Source organism: Taurulus bubalis (genome assembly GCF_910589615.1).
Source record: "Taurulus bubalis genome assembly, chromosome: 5".
Lineage (NCBI taxonomy): Eukaryota > Metazoa > Chordata > Actinopteri > Perciformes > Cottidae > Taurulus > Taurulus bubalis.
The window spans coordinates 5476092-5497119 of NC_136593.1; the positions used below are offsets into that span (position 1 = coordinate 5476092).

The 21028-nt window shown below is 41.5% G+C and overlaps 2 protein-coding genes across 2 annotated transcripts; one reads left to right on the forward strand and one right to left on the reverse strand.

The window, feature by feature from the left end:
* Window positions 1-14712: 14712 nt before the first annotated feature.
* On the reverse strand, window positions 14713-15408 carry LOC306736819 (transcription factor HES-5-like; the record flags this gene model as incomplete). The annotated part of the gene is made up of 2 exons (XM_079218496.1): window positions 15249-15408; window positions 14713-15135 (listed from the first exon to the last, which is right to left on the reverse strand). Exons 1-2 carry the CDS (start codon window positions 15369-15371, stop codon window positions 14713-14715), a joined length of 546 nt encoding a protein of 181 aa, XP_079074622.1. The 5' UTR covers window positions 15372-15408.
* Window positions 15409-18420: 3012 nt separating this feature from the next.
* Window positions 18421-18977, forward strand: LOC306736199 (transcription factor HES-4-like; the record flags this gene model as incomplete). The annotated part of the gene is made up of 2 exons (XM_079217808.1): window positions 18421-18531; window positions 18645-18977. 2 exons carry the CDS (start codon window positions 18421-18423, stop codon window positions 18975-18977), a joined length of 444 nt encoding a protein of 147 aa, XP_079073934.1.
* Window positions 18978-21028: the final 2051 nt, after the last annotated feature.

Below are 21028 nucleotides of genomic sequence, written 5' to 3' on the forward strand. Positions count from 1 at the left end.
TATAAAGGATAAAAAGAAAGAAGAGTACTTCAATTTGCTTTGTATTGTTGTATTTTAATAATTTTTTTATCAGGTACATTATATCGGGTGAAAATCACCTGACGTTAGTGAGTGATAGTGTGACTTTTTATAACGTTAGTGTTCTAGGGTTAAAAATAAAATAAAAAATGATATTCGGTTCATGAGAGAAAGTTGATGTTATTTTTCTTTAGTGTTGTAAATGTTCCCCTGACATCCTCTCTCCACAGGCAACTTCAGCTCCTTCATGCAGGAGGAGATTTTTGAGCAGCCAGAGTCTGTGTTCAATACAATGAGGGGGAGAATGAACTTCGACAACAACACAGGTTAGTTTTCTCAGTGGCCATTGATGTAATAAAACATTTATAAATGCACTATTTTCAAATATGCATGCATGAACACATTGATCATTTTGGTTCCCTGCATATCACTATGTCATAATAAGAAATAGTCCCTCTAGGTAGCGAAATATAGCCAGCATGAGAAAGCAGAAAAGATCTGAGTATATGGACTCAAAGAACTCGAGTTGACTGATAAAGACATTGAGATGCACTGACATGCCATCAGGTTTAATACTTATGTTCACCACTTCTCCCGAAGAGGAGCAGACATGTTGTCTGCCCTTCAATGCTGGTCAACATTACAATATCTTTATTTTATTTTTGGAAAAATGCAAAGCTCCAGGGCGGCCAGATCACTTAGAGGCCAGATTTAGAGTCCACGCAGCATGTCTGTTTTGCTTTGGTAGACCTTATGTATGAATGTTGTATTAACTCATCCAAACACTGTGTTAGATAGACATTGTTTCCCTTAAAAAGAATAAAAAACAATATCTGGATGGCTGCTCAGTTGAGGAGAACAAAAATGACTGGAAAAAGTCAGAACATTTTTAGATAAGGTGGTTACTATGATTCAAGAATAAAGTTGAACAATATTTTTATTTAGATAAATAATTTGTCTCTCTCTCTCTCTCTCTCTCCCAGTCCCTCTCGTGAGAAGAGCACACCTGCCACCATTAGCCTGAGGAATGCGTTCAGTCTCAGCATGGTTGAAAGGTAAAAAGCTAGCTGTAGAGCTTGTCTTTAAGATCATTTAAGAAATAATAAAGCTTCAAACAAAGTGCAGATTGCAAGACTTTTATTGAGATAGAAAACAAACATAAAATCAATGATGGCAAATAGGAAGGAAGGCCAGCAGAGAACGGGCCGGGCTGTTCCCCATCTGGAGGAGGATGAGGGTCCTGACTGCTCATCGGGGAACTCGAAGTGGAACCCTTGTCCCACCTGAACAGAGGACAGCCCTTTGGCTGGAGGGAGAGGGACGGCAACAGCTGCTGCAGGGACGACGCCAGCCTTCTGCCGCCGAGAGAACCTGGAGACAAACAGAGTGTTCTTAGACTCTTCACCAAACAATACATCACAATACAGATTATAAAACACCAGAACAGCTTCATGTTGAACCCTTACCACTGGGTCAGGGTCCTCTGCAGTGTTCCCTCTAAGCTTTTCTTTCAATGAAGTTCCACTTAAATGTTGTACCTGCTGAGAAATGACTAAACACCTTTGATACTTTTATTTTTTTATATATATCATTATCAGTCATAACCAGTGAACCAGTCATAACCTCCCTTTATTGAAGTTCAACAAAGATCCTTTAAGTTCAACTAAACTGACTGAATAAACGGTTTCTGATTCTGATTCAACAAAAGATTATTGAAGTTGTCATGATAACACAAAATTACTAGTTAGCAACATCTCAACGACAATTTAATTCACATTCAACTGAATTAGTATTGTAAGTGCTTATATATAAGTGCTTATAGCCTATATAAGTTGATATAATGTGTGAAGTTAAATTATGTTACAATCAGCCAGTTGCCAAACCTCGAAAAAGTAAAACAATAATTTAATTTAAATAATTTTCCGGACTTTGCTTCGCGAGCGATATTACTACGTCTGCTCCACTCGCTGAGAGACTTCAGTCTTCTGCTAACGTTAGCTAACGTGTGCTAAAGTAGTGCTAACGTACTTGCTAACATACTCTAATCGTGTGCTAACGTACTCTAGCTAACAAACGTGGGTTAGCACTAGCTAACGTTACTTGACGGTGCGTCTCGGAACAGCCGAGGCGCACGGCGGGACAGTATTCAACTAAACTAGCTTGTTTGACTGAGAAAAATGTGGCTAACGAACGTACGCTAGCTAACGTTACTTGGCGGTGCATATCGGACCAGCCGAGGAGCACGGCGGGACAGTATTCAACCAAACTAGCTTGTTTGACTGAGAATTTTTTTTCCTGATCCGATGTGAGGTCCCGGGATAGGGATGTCTTGTGTACAGATTGTAAAGCCCTCCGAGGCAAACTTGTATTTGTGATGTTGGGCTATATAAAATAAACTGTATTGAATTGCATTGAATTGCATTGAAAATGGCAGCTAACGAACGTACGCCAGCTAACGTAACTTAACGGTGCATTTCAGACTTGAAACCGCAGAAATTGCAGAAAATATCCACAGATCTGATTAAATACAGACTCCATGCTCCAAGCACAAGGAGTGTTGTGGGTAGTCTTGCATCTAGAGAAAGCATCTGCAGCATTTCATGCAGCATTCTCTGCTGCAGTAGAGTCATTCACCAGTATTTACAAACTCGTCACAGCTGCTTCATGGCGTGTGATCACCTACACCTGCGCTTTTCATCCTAGACAAGCTCAAATGTCAGCTATGAAAACAGCCTATGGGAGGACTAAATATGTTGTTTTTCTTCCTCCTTTTTTTTAGGATTTGGTCTCCATTGGACCTAGGACAACAAAAGCTGTAGGCCTGTGACATCACCAGCCTAATTAATGCAACTAATATCCTATATATATATATATATATATATATAACTATAGTGGGTCAGAATAGTCAGAGAACCGTGCCGGCTTGAATTCTGAAAAATGTGACCGGCTGGAGGAGGACATCCAGGTATCTCTGACCTCCTGCTGCATTTGATCACACTTTGGGGCATTCTACATAGTGTTCTGTCATGCTGAATAGTATGGTAGTATGGGTATTGTAATACACTCTTTGCCTGCTCTTAATGATGGTTTAAAGTTGAACTGAAAGCTTGCAACTGCAGTAATGCCTCTCTTTTTTTTGTCCTTTTATCTTATATGTTTGTGAGTGTGATGCCAGTTAGAAGTGAAACCCAGTGTTTTTTAAGGCATGTTTGATTAGTAAAAGTCCCTGATGATCAGCAGCATTTGGTGCATAATATTTTGAAATAGATATATCTCTGAGTTTAATGTTTTATACTGGGGAGGAGGAGAGAGAGATCAGTTTAATTCACAACAACAACAAAAAAACACGAGACACAGTCTCCTCGTCGAATGTCCATTCAGCTCCACACAGTGTGTAGCCCGGCTCTCCTCTCCTGAACTCCTGCAGCATCCTCCCTCCTCCGTCAGTCTCTCGGTCCACCAGGATGCTCCCGCTCCGCCAAATGGACTCCAGCTCTCCATCCTGGCCCTGTTCCCTTCCGGATTCCTTTTCTTTTTCTTTCACTCTCATCATACAGCTCATCAACGATCCTCCGCACCAGCTTCTTGACCCTGTAGTACTCCAGATCAGTGAAGCCTCCTCTGCCTTTGCTGCGCATGAGAGACAGAGAAAATCCCAATAACCCATCTAATTTCCCTCGCGTTCTTAGTTTACTTGAGAAACCTTTGAATTCTTTCCACACTGTAGTTTTCTGCCACTACGACTTCTAGACCCAGATGATTCACTACCAGTAGAGTCCTCCTCCTCACTGGACTCAGACTCTGCTGTCCATTTTGTGGACCCTGAGGTCGCAAATGTAGTAGGTTGGAAATACTACAGGTTAGTTATAGTAAAACAGACCCTTTATGTCTTTAGTTTGGGTTTCCATCTAAGGTGAATGCAGTAGTAAATGTTATGTAATGTTTTAACATGACTTGGAGATGTGTGTTAAATGTGTTTTGCCTCAGTTTGTAGCTAACGGTTCTGACGAACGTCCTAATGCTACCTAGCTAGCTCAGTCCGTGACCTTCAGTGTTACACCATAGCTTGTAAGAGGAGAATGTGTTTTAAAGGAGTGTTAGCCAGTATTTGTTTGTATATTATGTAAATTGATAAAGGTTTTGATCTGTAATTGAGTTCATAATAAATCCAGCTCTGAGCCTGAGCATAAAGTTGGTCCTCTCTCTGTCAATTCACAGTTACACCTACCGGCTACACAGTGCTACCTAGCCTGTGCAGCCGTTGCTGCTGGTCCAGAATTCCCCTCGGTCTGGTGCCGGTACCACAAACATGACATATCCAAGGTCCTCCACCCTGACCTTAACCACGAGGTCGAGGTCTTTGCTGCGGTCGATTAACACCCTGAGAAGCTGCCTCCTCCACGTGTCTCAGCAGCGGACAGTTACAAAAAGAGGAAATAATACAATTATTAGAGAAATGTTTAAATGAAATTAAAAAGGAATGCAGTAATGCATCTATCAGGAAACAAATGGGTCAAATTATAAAGGGGTTAATGAAGAAAAGATATATATTATACAAAAACTGATGAATTAATACCTAAACAAAAATGCAGTGTTAGCAGATGAATGCAGTGTTAGCAGATGAATAAATAAGTGAATTCACGATGTCAATTAAGAGCACAGGTTTTAAATCCGTTAGGTCACATTGACTTTCCTTTCGCTTCTTCCCATGTCTCTTGTCATGCCGCTTCTACACTGACATGACACTTGGGGCTCCGCGCTGGTAAAACAATGCTGATCAACGACCAGCGAAAAGGCCTCCCACCTGTGTGCATGGCTCGTTAACACAAAAAAAGCTCTGTCTATCTCGAATGTACAGTTTTACAAGTTACGCCCGTAATACAATAGTTTGCGGTTGTAACTCTAGGTTAATTTAAGCGACTATGCAGTTATGTTCTACATCTAATTTATAGCAAACTTTACTTGTGGGACACGTGTTTCTGTGAAAAGCACAAGATGATTTAAATTTTGTTTCAGATTTATTGTCATTATAATATACCCAAGATCTTCCTCGTTGCCAGTGTTTTGGTACATTATTCGTAATTGTACATGCATTAGTAAAAATAATTAAATTAAATCTTAAGTAAAGAGGTAAAAATGAAACACCAGAGTGTAGTTTACATGTTGTACTTCCTTCCCGTCATTTGTCAAGAGCCTTCATCATCTCAAGTGTCGATTGTAATAACAAATGTTACCTGCATTGTTTTACCAGCTCAAGACCCAAAATGTGACATAAATGGTGAGTGAGGAGCAAACTGCCAATAAAAAGGAAAATCTGTGTTTCATGTTAATTGAAATCACAAATTGAATTAAGTAAAATATTCTAATGTATTAAATGTAAAACATGTATGAACAACATGTATGTATGTACAAAAATAATGTAATAACCAATAGTTAACCATTTTTGAATCTTTTTTTTATTAATTTACTGATAGGTCAATTCAATTTGTATTTTTTCTAAATTTCCCATTTAAAATGTCAATCAATTTAATACAATATAATTAATTGTAATTAAATGATGAATAAAAATGTATGTCATGTACATTTATTTAGGACACCATATGTGTCATACCTATGGTCTCCCGTCTATCATGAAGGCCGAACTGGTCTCTTCAGAAATGAACATGCAAATCCAGAGTCAATGGTTTCTTGGTACTCTGTAGCAGAAACCTGTGGCGTACCTGGTAGTTTTGAGAGGTGACCGCTGGCGGTGGTGGAGGGACTTCCGGCTGGCGCTGAGGGTAGCCGTAGTCTGTTGCAGCGTGCGTTGGCTGGTACCCCCCATAAGCCGCTGCAGTAGCGGGCGCTACGGAGACGGGCGCCGGCCTAGCTACAGCAGCCGGGCCTGCAGTGGGCGCATTGGCCGCCGCCATGGTGTGTGCCGCACAGGTGCTTGATGAACCGTGTAGCTGGCCACCGTGGTAGTTGGCTGCAGACTGGTAGAGCAACACACAGACACGTCACAGGTTAGCTGGCCAGTCAAAACTTTGTTGGCGTCGCTCACATAGCAGTGCATTTAAAGTGATAGTTCAGGGTCAAATGTCACAAATTAGCAGCATCGCCTCTTTACTAATGGGAGGGAAATGGACAGGTACTGGTCCAGTCCGCTTAAGAGTAAGCTTCCCACCAAGGGCTACTCAAAGCTGGAAGTCGAGGGGATGGGAGAGCTGGGTCTGGCTGGACCCCGAGAAGTGGAGCCATCGTGGCTCATCACTGCCATTCTCTCTCAGCTTCCTCAAACATCTCTCTGCCTAGTAACACGGAGGGCCTCGCCTGATTGTCCCTTACTTCATACATTAAACATGTTTTATCGAACATTAAAAAATAAATTGACAGTAGTACAAAATTAAGTTTTTTCAACGACATAATATCTATGGTTTTATTTTTTTAGAAATTATTGTGTGTGTGTTGCTGAAGGTGTTTCAGGTGCCCAGCCCTTTCGATGAAAATGAGTGAAAAACTCCCCATGAACTTCAGGACATGGGGAGAAAACTCTGGAAAGGCCGAAGAGAGATCACCTCTCCTCGGGTGGCTGGGCGCGTCTGGTGGTTGGAAGGTTGTGCAAGTGGTTGTATTATATTGTTTTATGAGGAGTAGTTTCAATTGTACACCTGAAAAGTGAAATCACTTCACTTCCAAGTGTAGAATTGAGTCTGAACCCTCAAACAGATGTTTGACAGCGCTGCTTAGTGGTTAAGACGGACTACCGGTAATCCTCATACATATACAATGCAACCCCTCGCACAACCCATCAGATACCTAATTCCTCTCCTTTGTGGTTTGGATGAGGAAAAACTGTGAGGTGTCTGAGTGGACTGGGCCTGGTCTGGATGGACTGGACCGTGTCTGGGTGGACTGGACCTGGTCTGGACTGGACCTGGTCTGGATGGACTGGACCGTGTCTGGGTGGACTGGACCGTGTCCGGATGGACTGGACCGTGTCTGGGTGGACTGGACCGTGTCCGGATGGACTGGACCTGGTCTGGATGGACTGGACCGGGTCTGGATGGACTGGACCGTGTCTGGGTGGACTGGATCTGGTCCGGATGGACTGGACCGGGTCAGAATGGACTGGACCCGTGCTGTCATTGGTGCTACAGACCCCAATGACAAGCGTTGTGACAAAATTCAGGGAGAAACTAAAAGCCGCAAATGGAGGACATTTCACAGTATTTTCCACCGCTGATGCTTTTTAGTCAGACTAAAAGGCATCAGCTAAATGAAAGGTAATCAGCCCTTTCCATGGCATGAGTGAAAAACTCCCCATGAACTTCAGAACATGGGGAGAAAACTCTGGAAAGGCCGAAGAGAGATCACCTCTCCTCGGGTGGCTGAGCGTGTCTGATGGTTGGACGGTTGTGCAAGTGGTTGTATCATATTGTTTTATGAGAAGTAGTTTCAATTGTACAAATGAAAAGTGAAATCACTTCACTTCCAAGTGTATAATTGACTCTGAACCCTAAAACAGCTGCTGCTTAGGAGTTAAGATGGACTATATCTCATAAATATACAATGCAACTCCTCGCTCAACCCATCAGATACCAGATACCTGGATACCTTTTATTTAGCTGATGCTTTTTAGTCAGCGAGATGATCAATGCTCTGATCATCTCGCTGACTAAAAAGCATCAGCTACATGAAAGGTAATCTATGTGAGGGGGAGGAGAAGCTTGAGTTTGTTTTTCTTAAAGGGGGTTGCCTGATATGTCACTGGTTTTGCGGAGGCTGGAGGTGCTGTAAAATGGAGGGAGATCACCTTACGATTTCCTTCCGGATGCCGTCTCACTGGCAGGAATTTAAGAATGTAATTGTGTGGGAACAGAGGTGGCGTGAACCTGCCTATGGTCAGGTCCACCATCAGCCGGATGTTATCCTCCTCTGCATGACTGACAGTCATCCCACTAACCATACGATCTGGAGATACTCCGAGTAGCAGTGTCCCCCCCTGCTTACTCATGTATTTACAGCCGTAGGTTAGAATGTCGTTACGGTAGTGCGTATTGACATATTCAACTCCACTGTTAAATCGAAGGTTTTCTTTATCAATGCTATCAAGGTATGCTCCATAGAGCATAGTTTGATAGTTGCCGATGTTCTGGCTATCGATCGTTGTTCGCTGAGGACTGCGGTGAAATGGGGAGCGGCTTCTCCTCGGTGCAGCCTCTTCAGCTTCACTTTCCTCCCTCCTGTGTCCTGGGCTCTCAGTCGGCCTGGTGGATGTTCTGCGATTGCTGAACCTGCCTTCTGGGCCCTGCCTCCTGCTTCCTGCCTCCTGGTCGATGTTATTTTCGGCAAGAAGAGCATCCTTCTGTCGCTGTAATTCAATAACATCAGACTCGGATAAGGGACCCCACACACTAGCGTCCCTCTTTAAGTACACTGAACCTTTGACCTGATAGAGCTGAGTTGAGGCTTGAGGGGCTCTGAACTGCAGGGAGATGACCTTAAGATCAGGTTTATCAGTTACTGGCAGGAAGCGCAGGGTATAATCATTGGCGGTGAGAGGAGGATTAAAAAGATTTGCCGAGTTGTCCATCAAGTCCCGGATCTCCTTCTCATGGAATTGGTCCAAACCTCTTCCAAGTACCTCTCCCTCATCGTTCACTCCAACAAGCAGTGTGCCTCCCTCGGTATTTAGAAAGGCACAGCCATACTTAAGAATATATCCTGGTAAAGTATCGGTCACAAATTCATCACGTTGACCGCTCTTAAATTCAAGATGTCTTGTTTCAGTTGAAACATATGATCTGAAATCAAGAGACATGCAGGTGGTGATGTTAAAAGTACTCTGCATTTTAGTTTTGTAGTAGTAGTTCAAAGTAGTTTAAAAAACCAGAAGAAAACGGTAACTTGTCAAAACTAATACAGAACGTGACCTGGATTTGGTCTTATTTACGAGTGAGCAGTTAGATGACTTCAAGGTCACTCTGTGACGCGCTCGGCTTGGCTCGATTGCGCATGCGCAGTTGACCACTGACGACGTCATGTTGAAGGTAGTTGAAGGTAGGTTTCAGCTTCATAATAACGTGTGACCGTTCATCTATTTAGCGAACTTAGTCTTAGTCATATTCTTCATCTGTTAGTTAGTGGAAAGAGGTTCACTTTAACGTTTAAGCTAAACGTTTAACGTTTTTAACGTTTCCGTACTACGGAAGCGCATTGCATTCACTGGATAAAGAAAATATAGACCCCTTTTCTCGTAATTACGACATCCTGATCTCGTAATTACGAGATCGTTTCTCGTAATTACGACATCCTGACCTGATACGAAAGGTGCCATACTGGCCGCACTGTATGTCATGTATGTGTACAGGCGTCTGTATGCATGTATGTGTACAGGCGTCTTCTTAGACGGTTCCGTTGCCTTAGCTAGTCCTTGGGGATCTAGGATTTTTAACAGGTGCCGCACAGTTCTTTGAGTCACTGTAGCATCCCCGGCAGAATTATAGTCTGGAGTCTTTAAGTGATGGTTCGTAAAGGTTTATTGAACTCACCGTAAGAACTATGAAGAAAAACGGAAATAGCAGTTAGTTAGCTTAAGCTCTGACACAGACAAAAAACGTAGCAATCTAAAACAATATTTTCTCAAAAAATGAACTTGAACAGGTACAAACCTTGTGCCCATATCAGCCAGGTGCTAAACTAATACACCCATAACCTTTTTATAACTGTTTTCTGTTGTTATGGCAACTTTTCCTTTCTGCCCGTTTCTTACTAACAACTTCCGTTTTTTGTACCTTCAAAATAAGAGCGCAACCGGAAATGCACCGACTGCAGTAACAAAACGGACTAAAATAAAGGACAAAAAAAAAAAGGAACTAACTGTACGAGCCATTTTGCTTTGCTTGATGTATGTTGAACCTCCCACCACTGGGTGGCGTAAGGCCGACTTTAACTGAGTCGGCCCTATATAATCAGGAGTGGCATTAGAGTCAGGTGGTTGCTCATTTGATAAGCACACAGTTTTTTGACCGCTGGGGACCGCATGGAATGTTTTGTGTGAACACTTTGTATGACAATACTGGAATATTGGAGAGTACAGAGTAAGACAAATGTTATGGTTTATTTTATGATTTCAATACATGCAGTTAAGATCTTCCAATAAGAATATGATGTATGTTCTGCAAAGAATAAACATGTTGGACGACACAACTGGACATCCTAATTAATGAAGCGCGTCAGGAATATTAATCAATGAGCAGCCAAGTAGTGCCTCTAGGGTGAATAGGTCACATGGGCACTACACTTAAGTAAAAAAACTCAGCTTAATTGGGAGGCAGTGGAGACTTAAGCAAGCAAGTAAGCTTCGATGGCAAGCACATGGAGCTTCGGAACAGCTGATTGACATCGCTGATTGGAACAACTGATCGCTGAATTGGACAGCTGATCGGTTACGCCCGGGGTCAACAGCTGATCGACGTCACATGCTCAGGGCCAGGGTCGGCTTTGCTGGAGGCAACCGCAGGGCGATTGGACATCGCGAGCGACAGGAGCGGCGCTGAAGCTACGTTGAGTGCGGCAGCGGCGGCGTTGGAGCGGCATCGAAGCTACGCTGAAAAAAAAAAGGTGCCAGAGCATCAGTTGGAACGCACTGATGGGAAGGTGTGGTATCTCCCTCACCATGGTGTTTACCATCCACAAAAAAAAAGCTTACGTGTCGTGTTTGATTGTGGAGCAGAATTTAAAGGAGTCTCGCTGAACAGCCAGCTTCTACAAGGACCCAACCTGACGAGCTCGTTGTTAGGAGTTCTGACACGATTTAGACAGGAGCCCGTGGCAATCATGGCTGAAGTTCAAGCAATGTACCATCAAGTAAAGGTAGCAGAGGAACATTCCGACTTCTTGAGGTTTCTATGGTGGCCAGAAGGAAACTTGGAACAAGAGCTTGTACAGTATCGTATGACTGTCCATCTATTTGGAGCAGTATCTTCTCCTAGTTGTGCATGTTATGCCCTTAGAAAAGTTGCTGATGACAATCAACACAGATTTCCAGCAGAGGTAATTGACGCAGTCACAAGAAGTTTTTATGTGGATGATCTGTTGAAAAGCTTGACTTCTAAAGAAGATGCTATTCTAATGGTCAAGAACATCACAGCTATCTGCAGGTTAGGGGGTTTCAATCTCACAAAATGGATCAGCAACAGTCGTGAGGTGTTATTGAAAATCCCAGAAGAACATAGATCCAAGAACTTCAAGGAGTTGGATCTAGACAGAGACAAGTTGCCAGTTGAACGGGCTCTTGGGCTACAATGGTGCATCGAGACGGACACCTTCAAGTTCAAATTTAACATCCAAGAAAAACCACACACAAGACGTGGGATGTTATCTATGATCAGTTCCGTCTACGATCCCTTGGGTTTCTTAGCCCCATTCACAATCCCAGCAAAGATGATTCTGCAGGACCTGTGTCAGTTGAAGTGTGGTTGGGATGATCCAATACCTCAACCCTTTCAACATAGATGGAACAAATGGTTGGAAGATCTGGAAAGAGTGGAAAGTTTTAGGATCAGCAGATGCTTCAAACCTAAATGTTATGGACACACAACCTCTGCTCAGTTGCATCACTTCTCGGATGCCAGCGAAAGTGCATATGGAACTGTCACATACATTAGGTTACAAAATAACAAGAACAGAGTCCATATTGCTTTTGTACTTGGCAAAGCCAGGGTGTCTCCACTCAAGCCGGTGACCATCCCTCGCTTGGAACTGACAGCTGCTGCGCTTGCTGTTAAAGTGGACAAGATGCTGAAAGCAGAACTACAGCTGCCTCTAGAGACGTCACAGTTCTGGACTGACAGTACATCAGTGTTAAAGTACATAAAAAATGAGGACAAAAGGTTCCAGACATTTGTTGCAAACAGAATATCAACCATTAGAGAAGCATCGCACGTCTCACAGTGGAGGTACATTCCTACCGCGCAGAACCCAGCAGACGATGCCTCAAGGGGACTGAAAATTGAACACTTGGTTCAAAAGAGATGGCTTGAAAGTCCAAGATTTCTCTGCAAAGCAAAAGCTGAGTGGCCAGCGCACTCCTTGGATTTAGACGTTACTGGTGACCTGGAAGTTAAAAGGAACGTTGCAGTAAACACAGTCATTATTGGGGATAGTTCCAATCCCACCCAGGAACTGATCCCTCACTTTTCCAGCTGGAAAAGGTTGAGAACTACAGTGGGGTGGATTCTTGTTTTGAAGAGGATTTTGCTATCGTTAAGCAGAAAAAGGAAGCAGTTGATTACTGCAAGTACCACCGGCGATGGTCGTCGACTAGTGGACGTCAATGTGGCAATGCAAGAGTTCAAAGCCACGTTAGGAGGACAACGGTTATCGGTGGATGACCTCTCTGAAGCGGAGACATCTATCGTTCGCTTCAGCCAATGGGAACGGTTTCACAACGAGATTGTTGCATTGACATCTGGGAAATTGAAAGTGAAAAAAGAAAGCACCATCTACAAACTGAACCCTTTTCACGAAGGACGTCTGTTGAGAGTAGGAGGAAGACTCAATAAATCGTCAATGCCTGAAGACAGAAAGCACCCACTCATTTTAGCAAAGGACCAACACATCTCAACTCTTATACTCCGGCATATTCATGAACAACTGGGCCATGGTGGCAGAAATCACATACTCTCCAAACTAAGGAAAAGGTATTGGGTAACAAGTGCCAATTCAGCGGCGAGAAAAGTAATTACAGGATGCTACTTCTGTAAGCGTCAAAGAGGGAAGGTTGGAGAACAAAAAATGGCGGATTTACCCACCGAACGAGTTGTCCCTGACCTCCCACCATTCACAAATGTTGGTGTTGATTATTTTGGCCCAATCGACGTAAAGAGAGGTCGAAGCGTCATAAAGCGCTATGGAGTGCTTTTCACTTGCATGGCAAGTAGAGCAGTCCATCTGGAAGTCGCTTATTCGCTCGACACAGACTCGTGTGTCAATGCACTAAGAAGATTCACCTGCAGAAGAGGGCAAGTTGCGACGATGCGATCGGATAACGGAACTAACTTTGTGGGAGCTGAAAGAGAACTCAGAAGCTCTAGCTTCATTGGATCACAACAAAATACAAAGGGTCATGGCACAGAAAGGAATTAAATGGAGTTTCAACCCTCCTGCTGGATCTCATCATGGTGGCATTTGGGAACGTGTCATACGTATGGTCAGAAGGATTCTGAACACTGTTCTTCGTCAGCAATGCTTGGAGGACGAAGGATTTCACACTGTGTTATGCGAAGTGGAAGCCATATTGAATGATAGGCCCATTACACAGTTGTCTGATGATTTTTTTTTTCTATTTTTTTTTTATCCAGTGAATGCAATGCGCCTCCGTACGAAAACATGCAAATACAGGTTTGATGCATTGACTTAGTTCATATAGAGTAATGTATAATTGATGTTGCCTTTTAATCAATAATCTTAATTTAACCGCATTCATAGTTTAACCATAAACAGGAATGTTGCTGTTAATCAATTACTTTATGTTCTGACGATTATCTTGATTTGTCATTCAAAGATATGATTGATGATGAAGACCTCTATCAGTTATGATGACATTAATAAACAATGACATAAAGTCAACATTTTCAGTGAGAAGTATTTTGTTTATTCAACAAGTCACAATGAGCCTCATAAAGTATGAAAGCTGCAACTAGAGGTGATGATTCATCACAACAACAACTTGTAGATTTCTACAAGACACACTGTACTCAGAGAGAGTAAAGGAACAACTGTCTTTATAAAAGACAAACCATTTACAATATTAGAGGACACAGTACTCACTGTCTTTAAACAATACTTTTACAAATGGATTTAAACATTTTCACTTGGTGAACAAAACAAATAGTAAAAATTGACCTGAGAACAGGTCACATTCTTCTTAGTAAACAATGAATTCAATTGGATCCCAAAATGTAAAATTCTCATTGTCACTGTAAAACTGTGACAGTGTGACGTAAAACAAACCTTTTACAATAAAAGGATGAACACATTGATCTTAAAACAGATCATTTTTCAATAATCACATAAGAATGAGGAAAGATCCATTTTGATGGATTGTCCATAAAAAAGGACAATTAACAATTTTATCAAAATGATAAATGTTAATCAAGAGGCAACAAAAATCACCAATGCATAATATTGTACCAACACATGACATGTTGTCAGGAATAAAAAAAGTATCACAGACAAATTGTCATTAATAAATCTTTGAGAGAAAAAGGATAAACATTTGGATCTAACAACAGATCAGTTTGGAGTAATCAGAGATTAAAGTCATTTAACATGTGTCAAAAAGAAGAGTTGAAGTTTCTGATCAAAATGATCAATAAGAATGAAAAGATACTAATGTATCCATAGCTTTTACCATCCACCAATACATGAAGTACAGTGATGTATAGTAATAATTGCTGATGCAATCAGATTTGTTTCATGCAACATGCATGACAAGATGTTCTCTTTCTTAACTTGAAAGATAAAGTTGCTGTTATTTCCTCAGGAAATGTCATCTTCCACAAAGAAAGCAGAAACTAAAAACAACCTTCTGTACAAACAGAAGAACAAGTTCATAACATTTCAGAATTCAGAAGAATTCACTTCCAGTAATCTTTGACCAATGTGGTCATCTCAGTTTGTCTGCTAGTAGCTCCAGTCTGTAGGCGTCTACCACGGCCTCCAGAGGGCGCTGTTGACTGGACTCTTCTCTTTGCTGATGCTGGTCTGGACTGTGGAGCTCAGAGGAGAGAAGTCAGCCTCTCTCAGGTTCTTATCAGAGGAAGACTGCAGCTTGTTGAAGTGGTGCATCAGTCTTCTCTTGGACGGTGTCTTCACCTGCTCCTTGGACAGGAAGTGTGTCACCTCTTGGACACATCTGGAGTAGCCCTGACCAACAGCTGCAGAGTCCACAGCTTGATTCTGCTGCTGCAGTCGTCTCAGGACACAAACTGTCATCTCCAGGATGTCTGCTTTCTCCAACTTGGAGTCTGGCTGCTGTTTGAGGAACTCTGGATCCAGGAGAGACTTGAGCTGCTCAATGCTGCTGTTGATTCTCTCTCTGCGCAACTTCTCCACCAGAGGCTTTCTGATCTGCAGAAAGAGGAACAAAGTCATTAATAAACTGATTCTGGAGGATAGAGTTAGCATGAAGAAAGACAACTTCTCATCAACAACATTTAAATCTTCTTGAATCTTCAATTTACCTTGTGGGTCAGAGTCAGATGCTCCTGAGAGTTGGTCATTGCTGCAGTGGTTGTAGGTGCCATGTCTGGATCTCTGTGCTGTAGAGGTCTCTGTAGAGAGAATCTGATCTCTGCTGGCTTCATCCCTCCTATTTATACTCCCTCATCTCCATATGAATGTGTGGGTCTTGGTCTAGATGGAGTTTCCCACAGTCTCATCCAATCAGAGAGCTTGGTGAGACAATGAGGGATTCAGCACACTTAACCCCCTAATTCCTGTGGGACAATGGTTAGATCTCAGGGGAACAGGTGGAGGACTGGGGGGGTGATGGAGGGAGACTCTCAGAGCTCTGTGTGAATCTGGGAAAGTGGTGACCCTGTAGAGAGAGCAGATCTGCTGCCTGATGCTGGGATCAATGACTTTGACTGAGCACACGCTCATCATCCCATCACACACGTGGGAGATTATATTCATAGTGATATTAATTCGCTAACCGTATAAAAGCTTATTTATATTTTTTATAGGTATGTTTATTAATTTCAAACCTAAAATATCAGGTTAAATCATTGTCTTGTTTAGGGCTGTCCTTCAGAGAAATTCTTAGTCGACTAACACTGATACAATTTGGTCGACTAATTGATTAGTTGATTTAAGGAACAGATCTTTTTTACTGAGGTTTTCCACAAAGAATTACATCAAACACCCCTTTGAACTGTGTTTATCATAGATGTGCTCAAACATTCTCAACATGAAAGTTGCATTAAAAATAACAAAACGACTAAAGAATCTTAGTCGATTGAGACCAAAACATAACTAAATATTTCTGAATGAATTGAGTGAGACGTTTTATTTTGTATTTAACCTTCATACATTTTTCTTAAAAATTGTACTTCATGAAAAATGCACCATTTTTTAAATCTTGTTTCTTGTGTTGGTCACCAGTTTGATTCCCATTCCTGATGCTAGAAACCAACTCAACACAATCCTCATCCTGCTGTCTAGATGCAGCAGAGTCTTTTGACACGTGCCTTGCAGTCGGTGTGAGTAACAAGTTGAGCTCAGTTTCCCACACTGACTCCCTGTATGGTCCGGTCAATGAACCACAAAGGCACTTCTGTGACAGATGCTGGCTGTGTGTTGTCGTAGAAACAGAGTCTGACATCACCAACCATCTGGAGGGAAAGAAGCCCATTGGCTGTTTCTGACTGTTTGTGAAGTTGGACATTTTGATGAAAATATTGATCATATAGTTTCACCCAAAAAACTGAATCACAACAAACTGTATCATAATTTCAGTGTCCAATCACATTCATACATTCTGAACCTTTATTAATAATCATGCCTCATTATTGACCGTTAACTGGATCAAACCTCCAGCTCTACACATGAAGGTGGGAGGTTTCGGGAGCAGCTGTTTCCTGAAGTGTGCCAAATCTCTTTGGAGAATTCCTCGGCTGCTGGTGGGATGAATGTCATTCACACTCAACTCTTTCCTCCAGAGCTTTCCCACACTCCGTCTATTAGCAGTAAGGAGGCATGTGTTCCTCTAATAATGGATCCTCTGCACGCAGTGTGTGATGTTAAGGAATGAGGGTGGGGTCTCCTCAAAAAGAGGAATAGCTGATACATAAGTTTAATTGCAAAAAGCAATTTCTGAAGAATTTGCGGTGTGAATGTTAAATATTGAAAAACATGAAAAGCAATTTGCTGTAATTGTGTGAAAGATATGAGAACTTTGATTTAATGTTAGCAATTCCCATGTGTTGTGACTTGTTTAAAAACATTTGTTTTATTAAAGTCTGCTATTATTTTACGTGTTTGTATATTTCATACTACTTTCTTATTTCATACTACAACCTTTCTAGCCCCAAGTCGCCCATTATCAGACTAGAAAAGAGACGAATGTGCTCAGTCAGAGTCATTGATCCCAGCATCAGGCAGCAGATCTGCTCTCTCTACAGGGTCACCACTAGGGCTGAACGATTTGGGAAAATAATCTAATTGCGATTTTTTTCCTCCAATATTGCAATTGCGATTTAATATACGATTTTTAATTTTATCCTCTCTTTTCCCCAACAAAACATAATGAATGATTTAAATATGACCAACACAATATTAGATACATTTAGTGTAAAATGTTCTTTCCCATTGGCTGGGCCTATTTGTTAGAATTAAATAAAAAGAGGAGTGGGAGGAAATATGAATTTATTTAATCCCATCCACTTTCCAAAACTCAACATAATTTATATATTTTTACACACGATAATTTACCAATGACAAGATGTAATCTGTGCCCAAAACACTGGAGCCTCGTCCCTTCATTTTGGCGACTTTCTCTTTGCACTTTTTGTACAGCTCCGGTATGGCAGTCTGACTGAAATATGTACGGGGGGTATCCTGTACCGTTTATCAAGCGTTTTTATCAATGCCATGGACCCAGGCTTGGTCACCGGGCTGAGAGGCATCATATCTTTGGCTATGAACTCGGTTATTGCCCGAGTGATTTCCCCGTGTCGTTGTGAATTACGTCATATGGATTGACGCTTTCAAACATTTCGGTCAGTGATCCCTGTCTTGAGGTATTTGGCTTGTCTGGCGCACTGGTGCTCGGCATCTTGGCCATACAACTGTCATACGTTGATTTGTGGTGTTTTTTTAAGTGCTGGAACAAGTTTGTAGTGTTACCCCGTGAAGTAGCAACAGGAGCGCGGCATGCTCTGCACGTCACCTGTCGGTGGTTCCACACCACCGACGTGCTGTTCCTCTTCCAGACTAAAGTCTCAGCTGTGTCAGTTTCTGACTGTTCCGTGGAGCCAGAGGCCATTGCGCAACAGGTTAACGGGCCGCATGAAAAGTTGATGCAGCCGAGTTCTCGTTGTAATCGCGCACGTTGCGGTTAGAAAATCTCGTTTTATCATATCGCGATATTATCGCAAATGCAATTAATCGTTCAGCCCTAGTCACCACTTTCCCAGATTCACACAGAGCTCTGAGAGTCTCCCTCCATCACCCCCCCAGTCCTCCACCTGTTCCCCTGAGATCTAACCATTGTCCCACAGGAATTAGGAGCAGTAAGTGTGCTGCATCCCTCATTGTCTCACCAAGCTCTCTGATTGGATGAGACTGTGGGAAACTCCAACTAGACCAAGACCCACACATTCATATGGAGATGAGGGAGTATAAATAGGAGGGATGAAGCCAGCAGAGATCAGATTCTCTCTACAGCACAGAGATCCAGACATGGCACCTACAACCACTGCAGCAATGACCAATTCTCAGGAGCATCTGACTCTGACCCACAAGGTAAATTGAAGATTCAAGAAGATTTAAACGTTGTCAATGAGAAGTTGTCTTTCTTCATGCTAACTCTATCCTCCAGAATCAGTTTATTAATGACTTTGTTCCTCTTTCTGCAGATCAGAAAGCCTCTGGTGGAGAAGTTACGCAGAGAGAGAATCAACAGCAGCATTGAGCAGCTCAAGTCTCTCCTGGATCCAGAGTTCCTCAAACAGCAGCCAGACTCCAAGCTGGAGAAAGCAGACATCCTGGAGATGACAGTTTGTGTCCTGAGACGACTGCAGCAGCAGAATCAACAGCAGAGAAGACTGATGCACCACTTCAACAAGCTGCAGTCTTCCTCTGATAAGAACCTGAGAGAGGCTGACTTCTCTCCTCTGAGCTCCACAGTCCAGACCAGCATCAGCAAAGAGAAAAGTCCAGTCAACAGCGCCCCCTGGAGGCCGTGGTAGACGCCTACAGACTGGAGCTACTAGCAGACAAACTGAGATGACCACATTGGTCAAAGATTACTGGAAGTGAATTCTTCTGAATTCTGAAACGTTATGAACTTGTTCTTCTGTTTGTACAGAAGGTTGTTTTTAGTTTCTGCTTTCTTTGTTGAAGATGACATTTCCTGAGGAAATAACAGCAACTTTATCTTTCAAGTTAAGAAAGAGAACATCTTGTCATGCATGTTGCATGAAACAAATCTGATTGCATCAGCAATTATTATTTTACATCACTGTACTTCATGTATTGGTGGATGGTAAAAGCTATGGATACATTAGTATCTTTTCATTTTTATTGATCATTTTGATCAGAAACTTTGATTCTTCTTTTTGACACATGTTAAAGGACTTTAATGTCTCTGATTACTTCAAACTGATCTGTTGTTAGATCCAAATGTTTATCCTTTTTCTCTAAAGGATTTATTAATGTCACAATTTTCATGTGATACTTGTATTCCTGACATCATGTCATGTGTTGGTACAATATTATGCATTGGTGATTGTTGTTACCTCTTGATTAATATTGATCATTTTGATAAAAAATGTAAATTGTACTTTTTAGTGACATTTTGTCATCATTGATTTTTACTCACATTATGTGATTATTGAAAGTGATCTTTTTTAAGATCAATATGTTTATCCTTTTTTTGTAAAAGGTTTGTTTAGCGTCACACTGTCACAGTTTTACAGTGACAATGAGAATTTTACATTTTGGGATTCAATTGAATTCATTGTTTACTAAGAAGAATGTGACCTGTTCTCAGGTCAGTTTTTACTATTTGTTTTGTTCACCAAGTGAAAATGTTTAAATCCATTTGTAAAAGTATTGTTTAAAGACAGTGAGTTCTGTGTCCTCTAATATTGTAAATGGTTTGTCTTTTATAAAGACAGTTGTTCCTTTACTCTCTCTGAGTACAGTGTGTCTTGTAGAAATCTACAAGTTGTTGTTGTGATGAATCATCACCTCTAGTTGCAGCTTTCATACTTTATGAGGCTCATTGTGACTTGTTGAATAAACAAAACACTTCTAACTGAAAATGTTGTCTTCTCATGTCATCGATCTCCACCATCGATCATATCTTTGAAAGACAAATCAAGATCGACATCTATTAGTACCTTTGAGTCATCAGTTAACTTAACCTGCCATCAGACTGCGGGAGAGAGTCAGAGAAAACCCAAAGAGGCACAAGCAGAACAAGAAACCTCCAAACATAAAGACCCCGGCCATGTTCAGACACAAGACCCTCTTGCTGTGACGTCAGTACTAACCAGTGTACCACCGTACCGCCACTTAACATACCAGTTTACTGTAAATCAATGTGCAACAAGTTTATTTTTGATTTTCCATGATATTACGTCACTTATTCACTACAAGTCCAGTTATTAAATCAAATTAGAGAATGTACATACGAAATATATGTTTGAGTACACATGATTTTGGTAAAACTGTCACTTTCAGGTTCATGAATATCAACAATTTTAAAAGGGAAAATGCTACACTTCAAGGGTCAGACATTGTATCTGATGTGATGCATAATGAGACACACTTCTATTGTTCCTCAGTCAAAGGACAGAGTGTGGGAAACCAGAGGAGGCTCACTCACAGAGCCCTGTGGGACACCAGAACCAGACCTTTGACCTGAAGGAACGGAGACTAAAAGAGATTCGAGATCTTAAAAATACAAAATTCCTAATCCGTTTTAAATTATATAATCAACTTATGAAATATGTTTTCCGATTATGATATAGAATTAACTCGCAAAGCTGTTCTATGAGTTTCTGTCAGTTAAAAGAATTGTAAAACTAGATTTTCATTGGCAAGTTAAAGTATTCGGTTTATTTCATTTCACAAATATTTTGGGTAAACAAATTGAAGATATTTTTGCAAATGAAAAGCGGACACTGGGGGAAAGAAAACATTGTCCAGGATCTAAAAGGATACAGGTCAATGTTTTGATGACATAATATAACCACAGCTATCAATGACAATCTCAACATAAATGTATATATTA